Source organism: Salvelinus namaycush, chromosome 18 (assembly GCF_016432855.1).
Source record: "Salvelinus namaycush isolate Seneca chromosome 18, SaNama_1.0, whole genome shotgun sequence".
Taxonomy (NCBI): Eukaryota; Metazoa; Chordata; class Actinopteri; order Salmoniformes; family Salmonidae; genus Salvelinus; species Salvelinus namaycush.
In genome coordinates, this window is record NC_052324.1 from 39,421,371 (window position 1) to 39,438,825 (window position 17,455).

Sequence of the window (17,455 nt, forward strand, 5' to 3'; positions counted from 1 at the left end):
ACAGTCAGGTCAGTGTATATCAGGTCAGTGTATTTCAGGTCAGTGTATCAGTCTGTCAGGTCAGTGTATATCAGGTCAGTGTATAGTAGTATATCAGGTCAGTGTATATTCGGTCAGTGTATTTCAGGTCAGTGTATTTCAGGTCAGTGTATTTATCAGGTCAGTATAATATCAGGTCAGTGTATTTCAGGTCAGGTATATCAGGTCAGTGTATACAGGTCAGTGTATTCAGGTCAGTATATATCAGGTCAGTGTATTTCAGGTCAGTGTATACAGGTCAGTGTATATCAGGTCAGTGTATATCAGGTCAGTGGTATATCAGGTCAGTGTATCAGTAGTGTATATCAGGTCAGTGTATATCAGGTCAGTGTATTATCAGGTCAGTGTATTTCAGGTCGTGTATTTCAGGTCAGTGTATTCAGGTCAGTGTATATCAGGTCAGTGTATTTCAGGTCAGTGTATATCAGGTCAGTGTATATCAGGTCAGTGTATTAGTCTATCAGGTCAGTGTATTTCAGGTCAGTGATATCAGGTTCAGTGTATAGTATATCAGGTCAGTAGTATATCAGGTCAGTATATATCAGGTCAGTGTATATCAGGTCAGTGTATATCAGGTCAGTGTATTTCAGGTCAGTGTATATCAGGTCAGTGTATTTCAGGTCAGTATATATCAGGTCAGTGTATATCAGGTCAGTGTATAGTATATATCAGGTCAGTGTATTTCAGCTCAGTATATATCAGGTCAGTGTATATCAGGTCAGTGTATAGTATATTTCAGGTCAGTGTATTTCAGGTCAGTGTATATCAGGTCAGTGTATATCAGGTCAGTGTATTTCAGGTCAGTGTATTTCAGGTCAGTGTATATCAGGTCAGTGTATATCAGGTCAGTATATCAGGTCAGTGTATATCAGGTCAGTGTATAGTATATTTCAGGTCAGTGTATTTCAGGTCAGTGTATATCAGGTCAGTGTATTTCAGGTCAGTGTATTTCAGGTCAGTGTATATCAGGTCAGTGTATATCAGGTCAGTGTATATCAGGTCAGTGTATATCAGGTCAGTGTATATCAGGTCAGTGTATATCAGGTCAGTGTATATCAGGTCAGTGTATATCAGGTCAGTGTATTTCAGGTCAGTGTATTTCAGGTCAGTGTATTTCAGGTCAGTGTATATCAGGTCAGTGTATAGTATATATCAGGTCATTGTATTTCGGGTCAGTGTATATCAGGTCAGTGTATATCAGGTCAGTGTATTTCAGGTCAGTGTATATCAGGTCAGTGTATATCAGGTCAGTGTATAGTATATATCAGGTCAGTGTATTTCGGGTCAGTGTATTTCAGGTCAGTGTATTTCAGGTCAGTGTATATCAGGTCAGTGTATTTCAGGTCAGTGTATATCAGGTCAGTGTATATCAGGTCAGTGTATATCAGGTCAGTGTATATCAGGTCAGTGTATTTCAGGTCAGTGTATATCAGGTCAGTGTATTTCAGGTCAGTGTATAGTATATCAGGTCAGTGTATATCAGGTCAGTGTATAGTATATCAGGTCAGTGTATATCAGGTCAGTGTATATCAGGTCAGTGTATATCAGGTCAGTGTATATCAGGTCAGTGTATATCAGGTCAGTGTATATCAGGTCAGTGTATTTCAGGTCAGTGTATATCAGGTCAGTGTATTTCAGGTCAGTGTATTTCAGGTCAGTGTATATCAGGTCAGTGTATTTCAGGTCAGTGTATTTCAGGTCAGTGTATATCAGGTCAGTGTATATCAGGTCAGTGTATTTCAGGTCAGTGTATTTCAGGTCAGTGTATTTCAGGTCAGTGTATAGTATATCAGGTCAGTGTATTTCAGGTCAGTGTATTTCAGGTCAGTGTATATCAGGTCAGTGTATATCAGGTCAGTGTATATCAGGTCAGTGTATATCAGGTCAGTGTATATCAGGTCAGTGTATTTCAGGTCAGTGTATATCAGGTCAGTGTATTTCAGGTCAGTGTATATCAGGTCAGTGTATAGTATATCAGGTCAGTGTATATCAGGTCAGTGTATTTCAGGTCAGTGTATTTCAGGTCAGTGTATATCAGGTCAGTGTATATCAGGTCAGTGTATAGTATATCAGGTCAGTGTATAGTATATCAGGTCAGTGTATATCAGGTCAGTGTATTTCAGGTCAGTGTATATCAGGTCAGTGTATATCAGGTCAGTGTATAGTATATCAGGTCAGTGTATAGTATATCAGGTCAGTGTATATCAGGTCAGTGTATTTCAGGTCAGTGTATTTCAGGTCAGTGTATATCAGGTCAGTGTATTTCAGGTCAGTGTATTTCAGGTCAGTGTATTTCAGGTCAGTGTATATCAGGTCAGTGTATAGTATATCAGGTCAGTGTATAGTATATCAGGTCAGTGTATATCAGGTCAGTGTATATCAGGTCAGTGTATAGTATATCAGGTCAGTGTATAGTATATCAGGTCAGTGTATATCAGGTCAGTGTATAGTATATCAGGTCAGTGTATAGTATATCAGGTCAGTGTATATCAGGTCAGTGTATATCAGGTCAGTGTATAGTATATCAGGTCAGTGTATATCAGGTCAGTGTATTTCAGGTCAGTGTATTTCAGGTCAGTGTATTTCAGGTCAGTGTATTTCAGGTCAGTGTATATCAGGTCAGTGTATATCAGGTCAGTGTATTTCAGGTCAGTGTATATCAGGTCAGTGTATATCAGGTCAGTGTATATCAGGTCAGTGTATATCAGGTCAGTGTATTTCAGGTCAGTGTATTTCAGGTCAGTGTGTTTCAGGTCAGCTTATATCAGGTCAGTGTATTTCAGGTCAGTGTATTTCAGGTCAGTGTGTTTCAGGTCAGTGTATATGTAACGTCCTGACCAGAGTTCTTATGTGTTTTGCTTGTTTAGTGTTGGTCAGGACGTGAGCTGGGTGGGAATTCTATGTTGTGTGTCTAGTTCGTCTGTTTCTGTGTTCAGCCTAATATGGTTCTCAATCAGAGACAGCTGTCAATCGTTGTCCCTGATTGAGAATCATATATAGGTGGCTTGTTTTGTGTTGGGGATTGTGGGTGGTTGTTTCCTGTGTCAGTGTTTGTGCCACACAGGACTGTGACGGTTAGTTCGTTTGTTAGTTTGTATCGTGTCTATGTCTAACGTTAGTAGCTTGTGTATTGCACTTTCGTTTGTAGCTTCACGGTTGTTTTGTATTAGTTTGTCAGTATCTTGTCTTTGTGTTTATTAAATTCATGGAAAATTACCACGCTGCACATTGGTCCTCCGATCCTTCTCTCCTCTCCTCGTCCGAGGAAGAGCTAGACTGCCGTTACAGTATATCAGGTCAGTGTATATCAGGTCAGTGTATATCAGGTCAGTGTATATCAGGTCAGTGTATATCAGGTCAGTGTATATCAGGTCAGTGTATTTCAGGTCAGTGTATATCAGGTCAGTGTATAGTATATCAGGTCAGTGTATATCAGGTCAGTGTATTTCAGGTCAGTGTATATCAGGTCAGTGTATATCAGGTCAGTGTATAGTATATCAGGTCAGTGTGTCTACTTTGAATAATCTCAAATATAAAATATATTTTGAGTTGTTTAACACTTTCTTGGTTACTACATGATTCCATCTGTGTTATTTCATAGTTTTGATGTCTTCACTACTTTTCTACAACGTAGAAAATAGTAAAAAATAAAGAAAAACCCTTGAATGAGTTGGTGTGTCCAAAATTTTGACTGGAACTGTATATCAACAGTAGCTTTTAGTGTTGTGTACTTTCTACACAAAAATGAAATAATACACATCCTTTTTCCAATGAGACTGCACAGTAATACAACTCAGGATCTCATTGATCACATGAGAAAAACAGCATGAGATAGATAGTTATTGAACAGGCTGTGTAGCATGCTGACCATACCGCTCGCGTCGCGTGCGTTGCAAAATAAATGTACACATTCATGTTACTCAATCATTGCACCCACAGCGCTCGCGTGTGTCAACGAGAGTCTGCGTAGCCAGGCTCTAAAATAGAACTTGGTTTTATTTTTGATGCTTGATGCGCTCGCTGCAAGTCCTGCCTCTCCCATCTCCTCATTGGTTTTTAGGAGCATATACCCACGTGGGTGATTGAAAGATGAACTGAGGTCCACACTCCAGTCCAGTTGGTGGTGGTAATGCACCTTAAAGTTGGTTTCCAACTGCTATATAAAGTCCAAAGAAGAAGAAGAAGAGTGAAGGAGAGATTACTAGAAACGAAATCGGTTTACCCTTTTATCTGTGGATTGTCAGAGGATCTTGTGCATTGCAGGTAAAATAACAACCCAATGTTTATATCCCAGGACAAATGAGCTAGCAACAGCAAGGTAGCTAGCTAAATTGCCATAAATGTTTGCTTTTTGACCTGTCCCCAAATTAATATAGTTGGTTCAGAGTTTGTTTTTGATATTTCAACCTGTGTGTCATGATCACGTCTGGTGAGGGTGGACAAAATCAACATGCACGCGAGCGATCTGGTCAGCATGTAAGTGTAAAGACATTACTTCAGATGTGCAGTGTGACGAACAGAAAACTACCAACAAATGTTACATGGTATACAAGATACCAATACACTAGTTTGTGTCACCTAATTTGAGTATGTGACTTAAGGGAGGATATGCTGTTCTCCTGTGGAAGGAGGAAGTGATGAGAGACAGGAAACAGGTTGTCATGGCAATGATACATCAATACACACACACACACAGCTAATCTCAGCCTGTCACAGCTAGGCTCAGCCAGTCTCAGCCAGTCTCAGCTAGTCTCAACCAGTCTCAGCCAGTCTCAACCAGTCTCAGCTAGTCTCAGCAAGTCCTCCCCCACAGCACATAGCATCTTTACGCCACACGGCCATATCTGGCAAGGAAATACAGCAGCCATATAGATCACGTACTTTCTGAAGTAGTATTTTTGGAACATGACTGAGTAGTTTGTTTGAGGACATTGAGAATGTATTCTAGTCGTAACTGAGAAATGTCAAACAATTTGTATCAGTTCTAACTTTAGACAGGTGATGGATTGGCTAGAATCACATCTGAACTATACAGATATTATTGATAATATATATCTAGACTAACATCTCAGGCTAGACTGAAATATAAGCCTGTCATTTCAATGAAAACCTTCTCCAGTTTTCTCTTCCAACCAACACTGAATAAATCAAGAGCTTGCTCGCAATGCCAGACTGGGAGAAATCCGGAGAAAGGGAAGAAAAAAAAGAGAGAAATCTCTCCAGTCTGCATGCTCCACATGGCAGAACAGAAGTGTTCTTGGTAAAGGAGCATTGTATAGCAGATTGTCCTCGCCTCTCAGTGTTCTTTTGCCTTACTGTACATTCCCTGTCCCCCTGCCTCTCCCTGGCCCATTCCGTGCAGACCACCTGAGTTCAAATACTATTTGAAATCCTTTCATTCATTTAAAAATGCTTTATCTGTGCTTGACTAAGCACGCCTGACTTAATGAACCAATAGAATAGTCCCAAAACTGTAAGCATCCGCCCATCTGGCGCTCTAGGCAGGCTAGAGCAAACGCTGAAAATATTTGAAACATATCAAATACTACCCGAACCCAGGTCTTCTGGCCCATTCTGCGATCAGGAGGAGGGATAGATATCTATGTGTGGATCTGGTCCACCCCGGTTACAAATGGCCATTCTCACAGCCCAGAAGACTGATCCTCACTGCCACCCACTCACACCTGGCCCATTTGCTATTTTCTTTAACAAACCGTTTCTTCATTTATGTTTGGCTAGGTCGATACCGTCTGGACTGGCACATAACATTTAGTCAACCGCCGTTGTTACGCAATCAAAAAAAAAAATCGCCCTGCAATCAGAGCCACCGTAAAAACGTTTGCCACAGCACTTTTCAATCAGGTGTGGTGTCATGTGACTTTTGATTTAGTTTAGCAAAATATATTGACGCAAAGCGTTAAAAATAGTGGCAAAGTACCGTTTTTTTTTTTACGATTTGCCTCACGATTTGTGAACTCGCACCATTTCTCTGTCCTTCACATCCGAGTGCTGCTGCAGGCTCTGTGCATCTCTTGACCAATCAGATTCACAGAAATCGCAGGTTGTGCGGGCCAGGGCACAACGCACAAAGCTCAGAGGCGATCTCCCCTTTCCTCCGGTATTTATTTAGCAAGCATGATAACACATCACTCCCGACAGACACAATCAAAAACAATCTCCATAAATGTAGCAGCCTATACATCTAAACAGTAGAGATCTGACATGCTGGACTGCATGGAAACAAGATTATATTTCAGTCTGATGAACTGTAAACTACTAACAACATCAGCTGCCTAGTCTAGCCCAGTGGTTCTCAACGTGTTTTGCCTCGGTACCGGAATTAAACCAGTTCGTCTCAGTCGCGACTCAATATTTGCGTTGCGAAAAGAATCGGCAAAATACAGTATGGAAAACTATTTTTAATGCTATTTGACAAGTGAACAACATTCCCATTGAAATTTTGCCAACATTCTTGATGAAGAATGTTAATAAACTCACTCGTTTGCTTAATATAAGCAATTTGAAATTATTTATACTTTTACTTTTGATACTTAAGTATATTTTAGTAATTACATTTACTTTTGATACATAAGTATATTTAAAACCAAATACTTTTAGACTTTTTACTCAATTAGTATTTTACTGGGTGACTTTCAACTTTTACGTTTACTTCATTTTCTACTAAAGTTATCTTTACTTCCTTTCATACTCAAGTATGAAAACTGGGTACTTTTTCCACCCCTGTCTAGAAGATATAAGAAAGCTGAGGATTTATTTTATACTTTTTTTTTACACATATTTAACCCCCTTTTTTGGGGGGGGGGTAGGCACAGAACTACCTCCATACTTCCATTCATTTATTTAAACCGGTAACCGGTTACGTTCACACGAGTCCTCTGCCTACAATTCAATTTGGTTGACTGATCCTGTTGTCCTGATTTTATTCAACACAGGTTGAACATTGTGAACGTTCCACTATAATAGTTGGTAAATATACAAGGCTGTATCGGTTTAATGGACTGGGATGAATTGGATTCGTGTTTTAGCTGGACAAAAGTCAGTTATAATAATATCTACTGTTTATATTGTAAAACAAAACGTGTCCAAGGGCCTCAGGTTCCATTTTAACAAACATTTATCCAAACTACAGTCCAGCGGTGTCCCTTTTCCCAGAGTTCAGTTCATTTGTCTAACATACATTTACCATGTTTGGGGGGGGGGGATGCTCACCTCACAAATCGGTCTGTAAGGTTCTTCACGAAGGCATAAATTTCACCCCAGTCGTTAGAAACACTTCCCGACCTGCAACAGAGAAAACACAGTTAATATATACAGTAGAATATATACCATTTACCAAAACAATTTACAGTCTGTGAAGAGTGAATAGATGTGAACCCAGCAGGAATCGAACCCACGACCCTGGGGTTGTTAGCTTACCAACTGAGTCACAAAGGACTACATGTGGACCTACAGCTGATTTGCTGACTACAGTGGTGATAGTTCTGGTTGATGTACTGATAACACAAAGAGCCTTCTGCAGTGCATCAAAAACAGGTTTAACATTGAAGTGTGCTGCTGACTGAGCATAACATGAGTCAGCTGCATGTGTTCTAGACCAATGATTTAAGATTATGTATATATATATATAAAAAAATAAAAATAAAATTTTTATATACTGTATATATATATATATATATATATACATTTTTTATATACTGTATATATTTATTTTTTATATACTGTATATATATATATATTTATTTTTTAATATCCTGTATATATATATATTTACTTTTTATATACTGTATATATATATTTTTTTTTTATATACTGTATATATTATTTTTTTATATACTGTATATATATATATATTTATATGCCATTCAGCAGACAATTTTATCGGATTACATGTAAGGGATTACAGAAAACGGTAACTGTAATCCATTATGTTACCAGCAAAAATGTTGTAATCAGATTACAGATACTTTTGAAAAAGTAGATGATTACTTCGAAGATTACTTTTAAATTCAGAAAGGAGCTTTGCGTAAAAAAAATCTTTGACATTTCTCTGTTTTCTCAATGACATTCAAATCAGCATTGAAAAAAAGGCCCACGTTTAAGTTTGCTCCACCTGAGCGAGTCTGACCACGAGTCAGAGACCACTATGATGATACGCCAAATATGTTTGATGGATCGCTGGAAAAGAGCAGGAATAGACTTTTGTAGGCTACAGTCCAAGCTACGTCTTCCAATGGTGTGACTGCTGTCGGCATCCAAATATTCTCCAACTTGAATAAACACTTGGAGGTAAGGATGACAGTGTAGTAATCTACGGCGATATCACTTATTAATGAATATTTAAATAGCACATTGATGTGAATCACACTGCTGCTCTCTCATTTAGCTATTTGCGCCTTACGGATTGAGGTTGTTGTGGATGGCTGTTCACAACTCTAAATGTGTATTTGAATAATGGTTGAAATCAAGAAGTTTAAGCTGCCTATTAATCATTGTTTCTGAAACCAGTGGACAGCCAGCGAAAAATACGCTTTTGCAACAGCCTATGGAATAAAAGTGGGGCTTATATTGCTCAATCTAATTCATGCTGATAAAAAATAAGTCCATAGGCCTAATGGACACATGCTCAAACTCATACACTTTTGATGAGACTTAAAGAGACAATCTGTAGTTGCTACATCCATTTCTGGACTTATAAATTATATATTGATATCCATTGATTATTTTGGAATATAACTTCTAAATGCCTCATGAGTTTAGATCAACTGTTACACTTCATGAGAACCCAAAATATAAACTTGTTTTACTCCAACGTTTAAACATTGTAAATGTAAACAAACACTGTACATCCTCATAACATGGTTACAACTATCATGTTGATATCATGGATGGTCAGTCCTGTATATCCTCATAACATGGTTACAACTATCATGTTGATATCATGGATGGTCAGTCCTGTATATCCTCATAACATGGTTACAACTATCATGTTGATATCATGGATGGTCAGTCCTGTATATCCTCATAACATGGTTACAACTATCATGTTGATATCATGGATGGTCAGTCCTGTACATCCTCATAACATGGTTACAACTATCATGTTGATATCATGGATGGGCAGTCCTGTATATCCTCATAACATGGTTACAACTATCATGTTGATATCATGGTGGGCAGTCCTGACACCCATAGTTCTGTCTATTAATCTGAGAATGGTTACATTTCTCCAGGCCAATATCTCAGCTTTTTACCAAAACAGAGGCGGGGCGACCGTTTTGTTATTGTTTCATCTGTGGATTTGCCCTTTAAACAGGTGCATATTATCAAGATATCAAAGTGGCACTAACAAAAAGGTAAACAATAGGCCTATAGCAAATGTAGCATATGACATTCATTTTTCACATGTAAATAGCACTTTTCAGTAATGCTCAAAGCATGCCATTCCATGAGCGCAGAATTTATTTTTTTAACTCGAATCAATGAGCCCAATCAGTCTCCGTGACAACACAGTGATAAACAACACAGTAGGGCTGGCTAATAAGTCCTTAGTTTTGGGGTTATGCTCAGGTAAAACTATTTGGCTAATCTATACTTCCATATTTCCAAGTCCTACTCTTGAAGATCAAGGGGAATAACATTAATTGGAATGACTGGAATTCTGATAGACTTTGGTTTTAAATGTAGATATATAATTGAATCGTATTATTATACGTCACAGAAAGCGATGGGTTAGAAGAAGCCTACATAACCAACACATAAAGTAAAATTTAACATCCATGTATGGTCAGCTATGTAAACTTTATCACTGATTTATCCTGTAATAGATGTCGTTGGTCGTGGTAACATAAATGTTTTTGTCTTCTTCTAATGCCTCTTAAGGGGAAAGTAATCTAAAAGTAACTGAATGTAATCAGATTACGTTACTGAGTTTGGGCTAATCCAAAAGTTACATTACAGATTACAATTTTGGACAGGTAACTAGTAACGGATTACATTTAGAAAGTAACCTACCCAACCCCATGCATGTTTTTCATATAGGTGGTCCCGGGAATCGAACCCACTATACAGGTGTTGCAAGAGCCATGCTTTACCAAACTGAGCTGATGTCATGCATGGTTTGCAGCTTGCATAGGAGAGCAAAAAGCCCATTCTTCACACATTGTCTGCTGGAAGTGGTGATAGATGAAAGACAACCACATTGTCTTTGAAACTAAATTGAACATGAGTCATACAATTCCTGAGAAGACTCTATGAACTTGATCCCCCCCCCCCCCCCTCCCTGCTGCTGCTGGCTGTCTCCTTATATTGGTGAAGTGGTCATTATGGTGCTCATGATGAGCAGAGTCCAGAAACATATTTTGAGTTATAACCACAAATATTTTGTGTTGTGAGTTTCAACAGCTGCATGACAATAGAGATTCAATGAACTCAAGTACGGTGGCCTGGTCTACTTCCCTGGTCGACTTCCCTGGTCGACTTCCCTGGTCGACTTCCCTGGTCGACTTCCCTGGTCGACTTCCCTGGTCGACTTCCCTGGTCGACTTCCCTGGTCTACTTCCCTGGTCTACTTCCCTGGTCTACTTCCCTGGTCTACTTCCCTGGTCTACTTCCCTGGTCTACTTCCCTGGTCTACTTCCCTGGTCTACTCACTTTCTTGCTACAATACCACTACCACCTACTTTCATGAAATAAACTATCTTGGTCAATAGCTGAGATGACTGCTAGATTGTTATCATTATCATCCAGAGACTGTAACAGTCAACGGCAGGTGACATTGGAGTGTGCTTGTCTCACACACCTCAGCCATTGGCAAACCGTACCCTGTATCAGTCAAAGTGACCAATGTGAACACAGTCAGAGGGTAAAAATGTACCCTTAATGATAACGACACTGTGGTAATTTAAACACAATAATAACAATTTAATGTATGTGCAGAGAACATTAAAACATGAAAAGATCCTTCCACCGTCTTTCACAGAGCATCTCTCCTCCCCCCATCTCCAAGTTAAATGTCTCTGTCTCCATCTCCAAGTTAAATGTCTCTGTCTCCATGTCCAAGTTAAATGTCTCTGTCTCCATGTCCAAGTTAAATGTCTCTGTCTCCATGTCCAAGTTAAATGTCTCTGTCTCCATCTCCAAGTGAAATGTCTCTGTCTGGCAAAGAGTGGGGTGTGGGGGGGTGGGGGGGTGAAGCAAAGTTCCACTGCACTTTGACAATACAGCAACTAATAACAAATCTGGGTGATAAGCTTTGTAAATACATTATAGTGTAGGGTCCTTTCTAGAGGTCGACCGATTAATCGGAATGGCCGATTAATTAGGGCTGATTTCAAGTTTTCATAACAATCGGAAATCTGTATTTTTGGACACCGATTTGGCCGTTTTTTTATTTTATTTTTTACATCTTTATTTATTTAATCTTTATTTAACTAGGCAAGTCAGTTAAGAACAAATTCTTATTTTCAATGACGGCCTAGGAACGGTGGGTTAACTGCCTTGTTCAGGGGCAGAATTACCGATTTTTACCTTGTCAGCTCGGGGAATCAATCTTGCAACCTTACAGTTAACTAGTCCAACGCTCTAACCACCTGATTACATTGCACTCCACGAGGAGACTGCCTGTTTCACGAATGCAGTAAGAAGCCAAGGTAAGTTGCTAGCTAGCATTACACTTATATAAAAAACAATCAATCAATCATAAACACTAGTTAACTACACATGGTTGATGATATTACTAGTTTATCTAGTGTGTCCTGCGTTGCATATAATCGATGCGGTGCGTATTCGGAAAAAGGACTGTCGTTGCTCCAATGTGTACCTAACCATAAACATCAATGCCTTTCTTAAAATCAATACACAAGTATATATTTTTAAACCTGCATATTTAGTTAATATTGCCTGCTAACATGACTCGTTGGGAACTGTGAAGACTATTTCTTCCTAACAACAACAGCCAACTTCGCCAAACGGGGGATGATTTAACAAAAGCGCATTTGCGAAAAAAGCACAATCGTTGCACAACTGTACCTAACCATAAACATCAATGCCTTTCTTAAAATCAATACACAGAAGTATATATTTTTAAACCTGCATATTTAGCTAAAAGAAATCCAGGTTAGCAGGCAATATTAACCAGGTGAAATTGTGTCACTTCTCTTGCGTTCATTGCACGCAGTCAGTGTATATGCAACAGTTTGGGCCTCCTAATTTTCCAGAATTTTACGTAATTATGACATAACATTGAAGGTTGTGCAATGTAACAGGAATATTTAGACTGATGGATGCCACCCGTTAGATAAAATACGGAACGGTTCCGTATTTCACTGAAAGAATAAACGTCTTGTTTTCGAGATGATAGTTTCTGGATTTGACCATATTAATGACCTAAGGCTCGTATTTCTGTGTGTTGTTATATTATAATTAAGTCTATGATTTGATAGAGCAGTCTGACTGAGCGATGGTAGGCACCAGCAGGCTCGTAAGCATTCATTCAAACAGCACTTTCCTGCTTTTTCCAGCAGCTCTTCGCTGTGCTTCAAGCATTGAGCTGTTTATGACTTCAAGCCTATCAACTCCTGAGATTAGGCTGGTGTAACCGATGTGAAATGGCTAGCTAGTTAGCGGGGTGCGCGCTAATAGCGTTTCAAACGTCACTCGCTCTGAGACTTGGAGTAGTTGTTCCCCTTGCTCTGCATGGGTAACGCTGCTTCGAGGGTGGCTGTTGTCGATGTGTTCCTGGTTCGAGCCCAGGTAGGGGCGAGGAGAGGGACGGAAGCTATACTGTTACACTGGCAATACTAAAGTGCCTATAAGAACATCCAATAGTCAAAGGTATATGAAATACAAATCGTATAGAGAGAAATAGTCCTATAATTCCTATAACTAGAACCTAAAACTTCTAACCTGGGAACATTGAAGACTCATGTTAAAAGGAACCACCAGGTTTCATATGTTCTCATGTTCTGAGCAAGGAACTTAAACGTTAGCTTTTTTACATGGCACATATTGCACTTTTACTTTCTTCTCCAACACTTTGTTTTTGCATTATTTAAACCAAATTGAACATGTGTCATTATTTATTTGAGGCTAAATTGATTTTATTGATGTATTATATTAAGTTAAAATAAGTGTTCATTCAGTATTGTTGTAATTGTCATTATTACAAATAAAAATACAAATTAATCGGACGATTAATCGGTATCGGCCTTTTTTGGTCCTCCAATAATCGGTACCGGCGTTGAAAAAGAATAATCGGTCGACCTCTAGTCCTTTCCTCGATCCAACACCTATGCTCTTTTTCACACGACTGAGCTAAAGCCTGGTTACACATCCACCTGAGTTACTGCTGGAACAGATCTGGAAAGACAACGTGAAGAAAGAGAAACAACAAATCTCCAAGCCAGAACAGTATGGGTTAGGCATGTGCTGTAGTGTGAATCAGGTACTAGCAACCTCAACAAAAGGTTCGGGCCTCTTGGTGTAATGGCTAAGGTGTTGGACTGTCCTACTAAGCAAATCAAAATGCCCCTTTTTACTTTGTCTGTTGTATCAACAGTACTATGAGCATCATCCTGTCATTTTCTAACTGAAGACAGGATGGAGTAGACAGAGGGTTTGAAACTGGGGCAGGAAGGGGAGGAGTAGACAGAGGGTTTGAAACTGGGGCAGGAAGGGGAGGAGTAGACAGAGGGTTTGAAACTGGGGCAGGAAGGGGAGGAGTAGACAGAGGGTTTGAAACTGGGGCAGGAAGGGGAGGAGTAGACAGAGGGTTTGAAACTGGGGCAGGAAGGGGAGGAGTAGACAGAGGGTTTGAAACTGGGGCAGGAAGGGGAGGAGTAGACAGAGGGTTTGAAACTGGGGCAGGAAGGGGAGGAGTCGGCAGAGGGTTTGAAACTGGGGCAGGAAGGGGAGGAGTAGACAGAGGGTTTGAAACTGGGGCAGGAAGGGGAGGAGTAGACAGAGGGTTTGAAACTGGGGCAGGAAGGGGAGGAGTAGACAGAGGGTTTGAAACTGGGGCAGGAAGGGGAGGAGTAGACAGAGGGTTTGAAACTGGGGCAGGAAGGGGAGGAGTAGACAGAGGGTTTGAAACTGGGGCAGGAAGGGGAGGAGTAGACAGAGGGTTTGAAACTGGGGCAGGAAGGGGAGGAGTAGACAGAGGGTTTGAAACTGGGGCAGGAAGGGGAGGAGTAGAGAGAGGGTTTGAAACTGGGGCAGGAAGGGGAGGAGTCGGCAGAGGGTTTGAAACTGGGGCAGAAAGGGAAGGAGTAGACAGAGGGTTTGAAACTGGGGAGGGAAGGGAAGGAGTAGACAGAGGGTTTGAAACTGGGGCAGGAAGGGGAGGAGTCGGCAGAGGGTTTGAAACTGGGGCAGGAAGGGGAGGAGTAGACAGAGGGTTTGAAACTGGGGCAGGAAGGGGAGGAGTAGACAGAGGGTTTGAAACTGGGGCAGGAAGGGGAGGAGTAGACAGAGGGTATGAAACTGGGGCAGGAAGGGAAGGAGTAGACAGAGGGTATGAAACTGGGGCAGGAAGGGGAGGAGTAGACAGAGGGTTTGAAACTGGGGCAGGAAGGGGAGGAGTAGACAGAGGGTATGAAACTGGGGCAGGAAGGGGAGGAGTAGACAGAGGGTTTGAAACTGGGGCAGGAAGGGGAGGAGTAGACGGAGGGTTTGAAACTGGGGCAGGAAGGGGAGAAGTAGACAGAGGGTTTGAAACTGGGCAGGAAGGGGAGGAGTCAGCTTGCACAAATATGGCATTGAGCCAAGACGGGAAAGAAGAATAATTGAAGTCAAAACTGAAGTAAAAAAAATGTTTTGTATCAAGTCTGCTTCCTGCTGTAGTTTGGTACGTATTGCAGAACTTCAGCTGTGTCTAAACTCTTGCAGAACTGGAAAGAACTATCCTGATGTTACAAGTTAGTAAAACCACATTTATGGCAAACAATGGATTTGGGTTAAACCGATGGTTAGATTTAGGCTGCAACCCTAAAGTTTTGTCTCTGTAGCTTCATGTTATTATGGTTTGGCAGAATTATACAGTGTATTCAATATAGCCCACAGTCTGCTGTCATTGTGACATAGGCCTGGCATAAACTGGTGATGAAATCAGAGCTTTAAAGTTATCTTTAAAGTCAAGTGTAACAGAGGTGGTTCGGGAAACTACTCCAGTGATTTTTAACCTTTCCCGAGACCTGAATACGTGTGTTAGCTCCCCCAAACTAATGCGTAAGCCCTTAGCTCAGCGGGCTAACATAGTCTTTCTGATGAGTAGGAGACCGGGATTTGAACCCATGCCAATCTGTCACATACACACTAGACTATGTTGTAGTTGTCCTGCATCCTCATGATAACTTCTCTTTGCTGCCCTGTGTTAAAGTTGACCATGATTCAACCATCCTAATGATGATGCATGTGTTGGAATGTCCTTTAATTAAATTTAGGCCAGCGTTATATATCATATAAGCAGGCAACCAGAACTAACCAATTGAACCTTTCAGCTGCTGAAACTAACGGACAAAACATATAAGATTTGTTTTGAATCTAAAACGTATGAAAAGTCATTGTGACTGTACATTGGTAAAGGTGACATTGTTGTTACATTGTTATTGTTAAAATGATATATTGTAGCACTGTAGCTACATTGTTTTTTTGTATCCATCCCTAAGCGCAAGCAGCTACTCCTGTGATACAGATGTGATACAACGTTTTACTTACCTATCTAAAACAAAGTATAAGTCGTAAGCTCCGTGGCAAGACGCTTCTTCTGCACGACAAGACCACGCAAACAAACTCAGCAGAATTACGCCAGCTGTTACTCCTGGTAACGTCCAGTGGAATTTAGCGCGATGGCGTGTTTTCTCCTTCATTGTCAAATTCAACCGTGTGTCGTTGTGGGCCGCAAAGTAAACTTCTAAAGCGAAATTACACACGTATTATTCTAGCACGTGAACAGCAGGCCTAGTGAGTAAACTAAAAAACGATTCGCACATCTGCAACGGTTGAGGAGCAAGATGTCAAAATGTATACAAGCGCAACAATGATATCCTTCTTACAGAATAGAGGAAATAACAGAGCCCATGTCACCGACAGTATTTCCTAATGTCCTATGACCATTTTACACGAGCCCTTGTAATCTCAGCAAGTGTTGAGTCAATAAAACTTCCCGTTGGCTTCAACGAAGCAGCACACTCCCATGAAAAGTTAAGTTTATTTCAAAGGGCGCATGCGCTTGGTGAAAACAGATGTGGTAAAGTTGAGTGTGTCTCCGGATGGTCGCAGTGCTGTCAGAGCGCAAGCACACACTCAACAGCTGCTGTAAGGTCTTTCAGAGGTTTTTGGGTGGAGGAGAGTGAGGGCCACCAATTAAATATTAAAACATAGCCTAGGCCTACTGTCGAAGCATCTTTTGTTATGCTGAATACAGCACTATCAAAACGAAAACCCAACAGTCCAACCACAGTAGCCCGCAAACATTTTTTTATCTGACGATGAGTTTTGAGATTGTAACCTAAGTCATGATTATGAAATAGTAAGTCGTTATTATGAGATAGTAAGTCATTGTTATGAGATAGTAAGTCATTATTATGAGATAGTAAGTCATTATTATGAGATAGTAAGTCATTATTATGAGATAGTAAGTCATTTATATGAAATAGGGAGTCATTATTATGAGATAGTAGGTCATTATTATGAGATAGTAAGTCATTATTCTGAGATATGTTTAGTTGATCTTTATCACATGAATCCAATGTGCACTTTGCATCAGGCAGTCCTCAACTTTCAAGGTTAACCTTATGTACAGAGCCTTCGGGAAAGTATTCAGACTCCTTTCTGCACATTTTGTTATGTTACAGCCTTATTCTAAAATTGATTAAATTGTTTGTTTTTTTCTCATCAATGCAACACATTACCCCATAATGACAAAGCAAAAACATGTTTTTAGATTTTTTTTTTATATGTTTTTTATTTTTATGAAATATAACATTTACATAAGTATTCAGACCCTTTACTAAGTACTTTGTTGAAGCACCTTTGGCAGAGATTACAGCCTTGAGTCTTCTTGGGGTATGACGCTACAAGCTTGGCACACCTGTATTTGGGGAGTTTTTCCCATTCAGCTCTGCATATTCTATCAAGCTCTGTCAGGTTGGATGGGAAGCGTTGCTGCATAGCTATTTTTAGGTTTCTCCAGAGATGTTCGGTCGGATTTAAGTCCGGGCTCCGGCTGGGCCACTCAAGGACATTGAGACTTGTCCTGTTGGAAGATTGGAAGGTGAACCTTTGCACCAATCTGAGGTCCTGAGCGCTCTGGAGCAGGTTTTCATCAAGGATCTCTCTGTACTTTGCTCTGTTCATCTTTGACTCGATCCTGACTAGTCTCCCAGTCCCTGCCGCTGAA

General features: G+C 40.3%; 1 protein-coding gene across 1 annotated transcript in view; it reads right to left on the reverse strand.

Annotated features, from left to right (window-relative positions):
- Positions 1–16,250, reverse strand: part of LOC120063427 (anthrax toxin receptor 2-like) — a 147,005-nt gene extending 130,755 nt beyond the window's left edge. The window contains exons 1-2 of the mRNA XM_039013797.1: positions 15,772–16,250; positions 7,270–7,341 (exon numbers count right to left, since the gene is read on the reverse strand). Coding sequence (XP_038869725.1) covers positions 7,270–7,341; positions 15,772–15,923 — 224 coding nt within the window. The 5' untranslated portion in view covers positions 15,924–16,250. The remainder of the gene's footprint in view (positions 1–7,269; positions 7,342–15,771) is intronic.
- Positions 16,251–17,455: the final 1,205 nt, after the last annotated feature.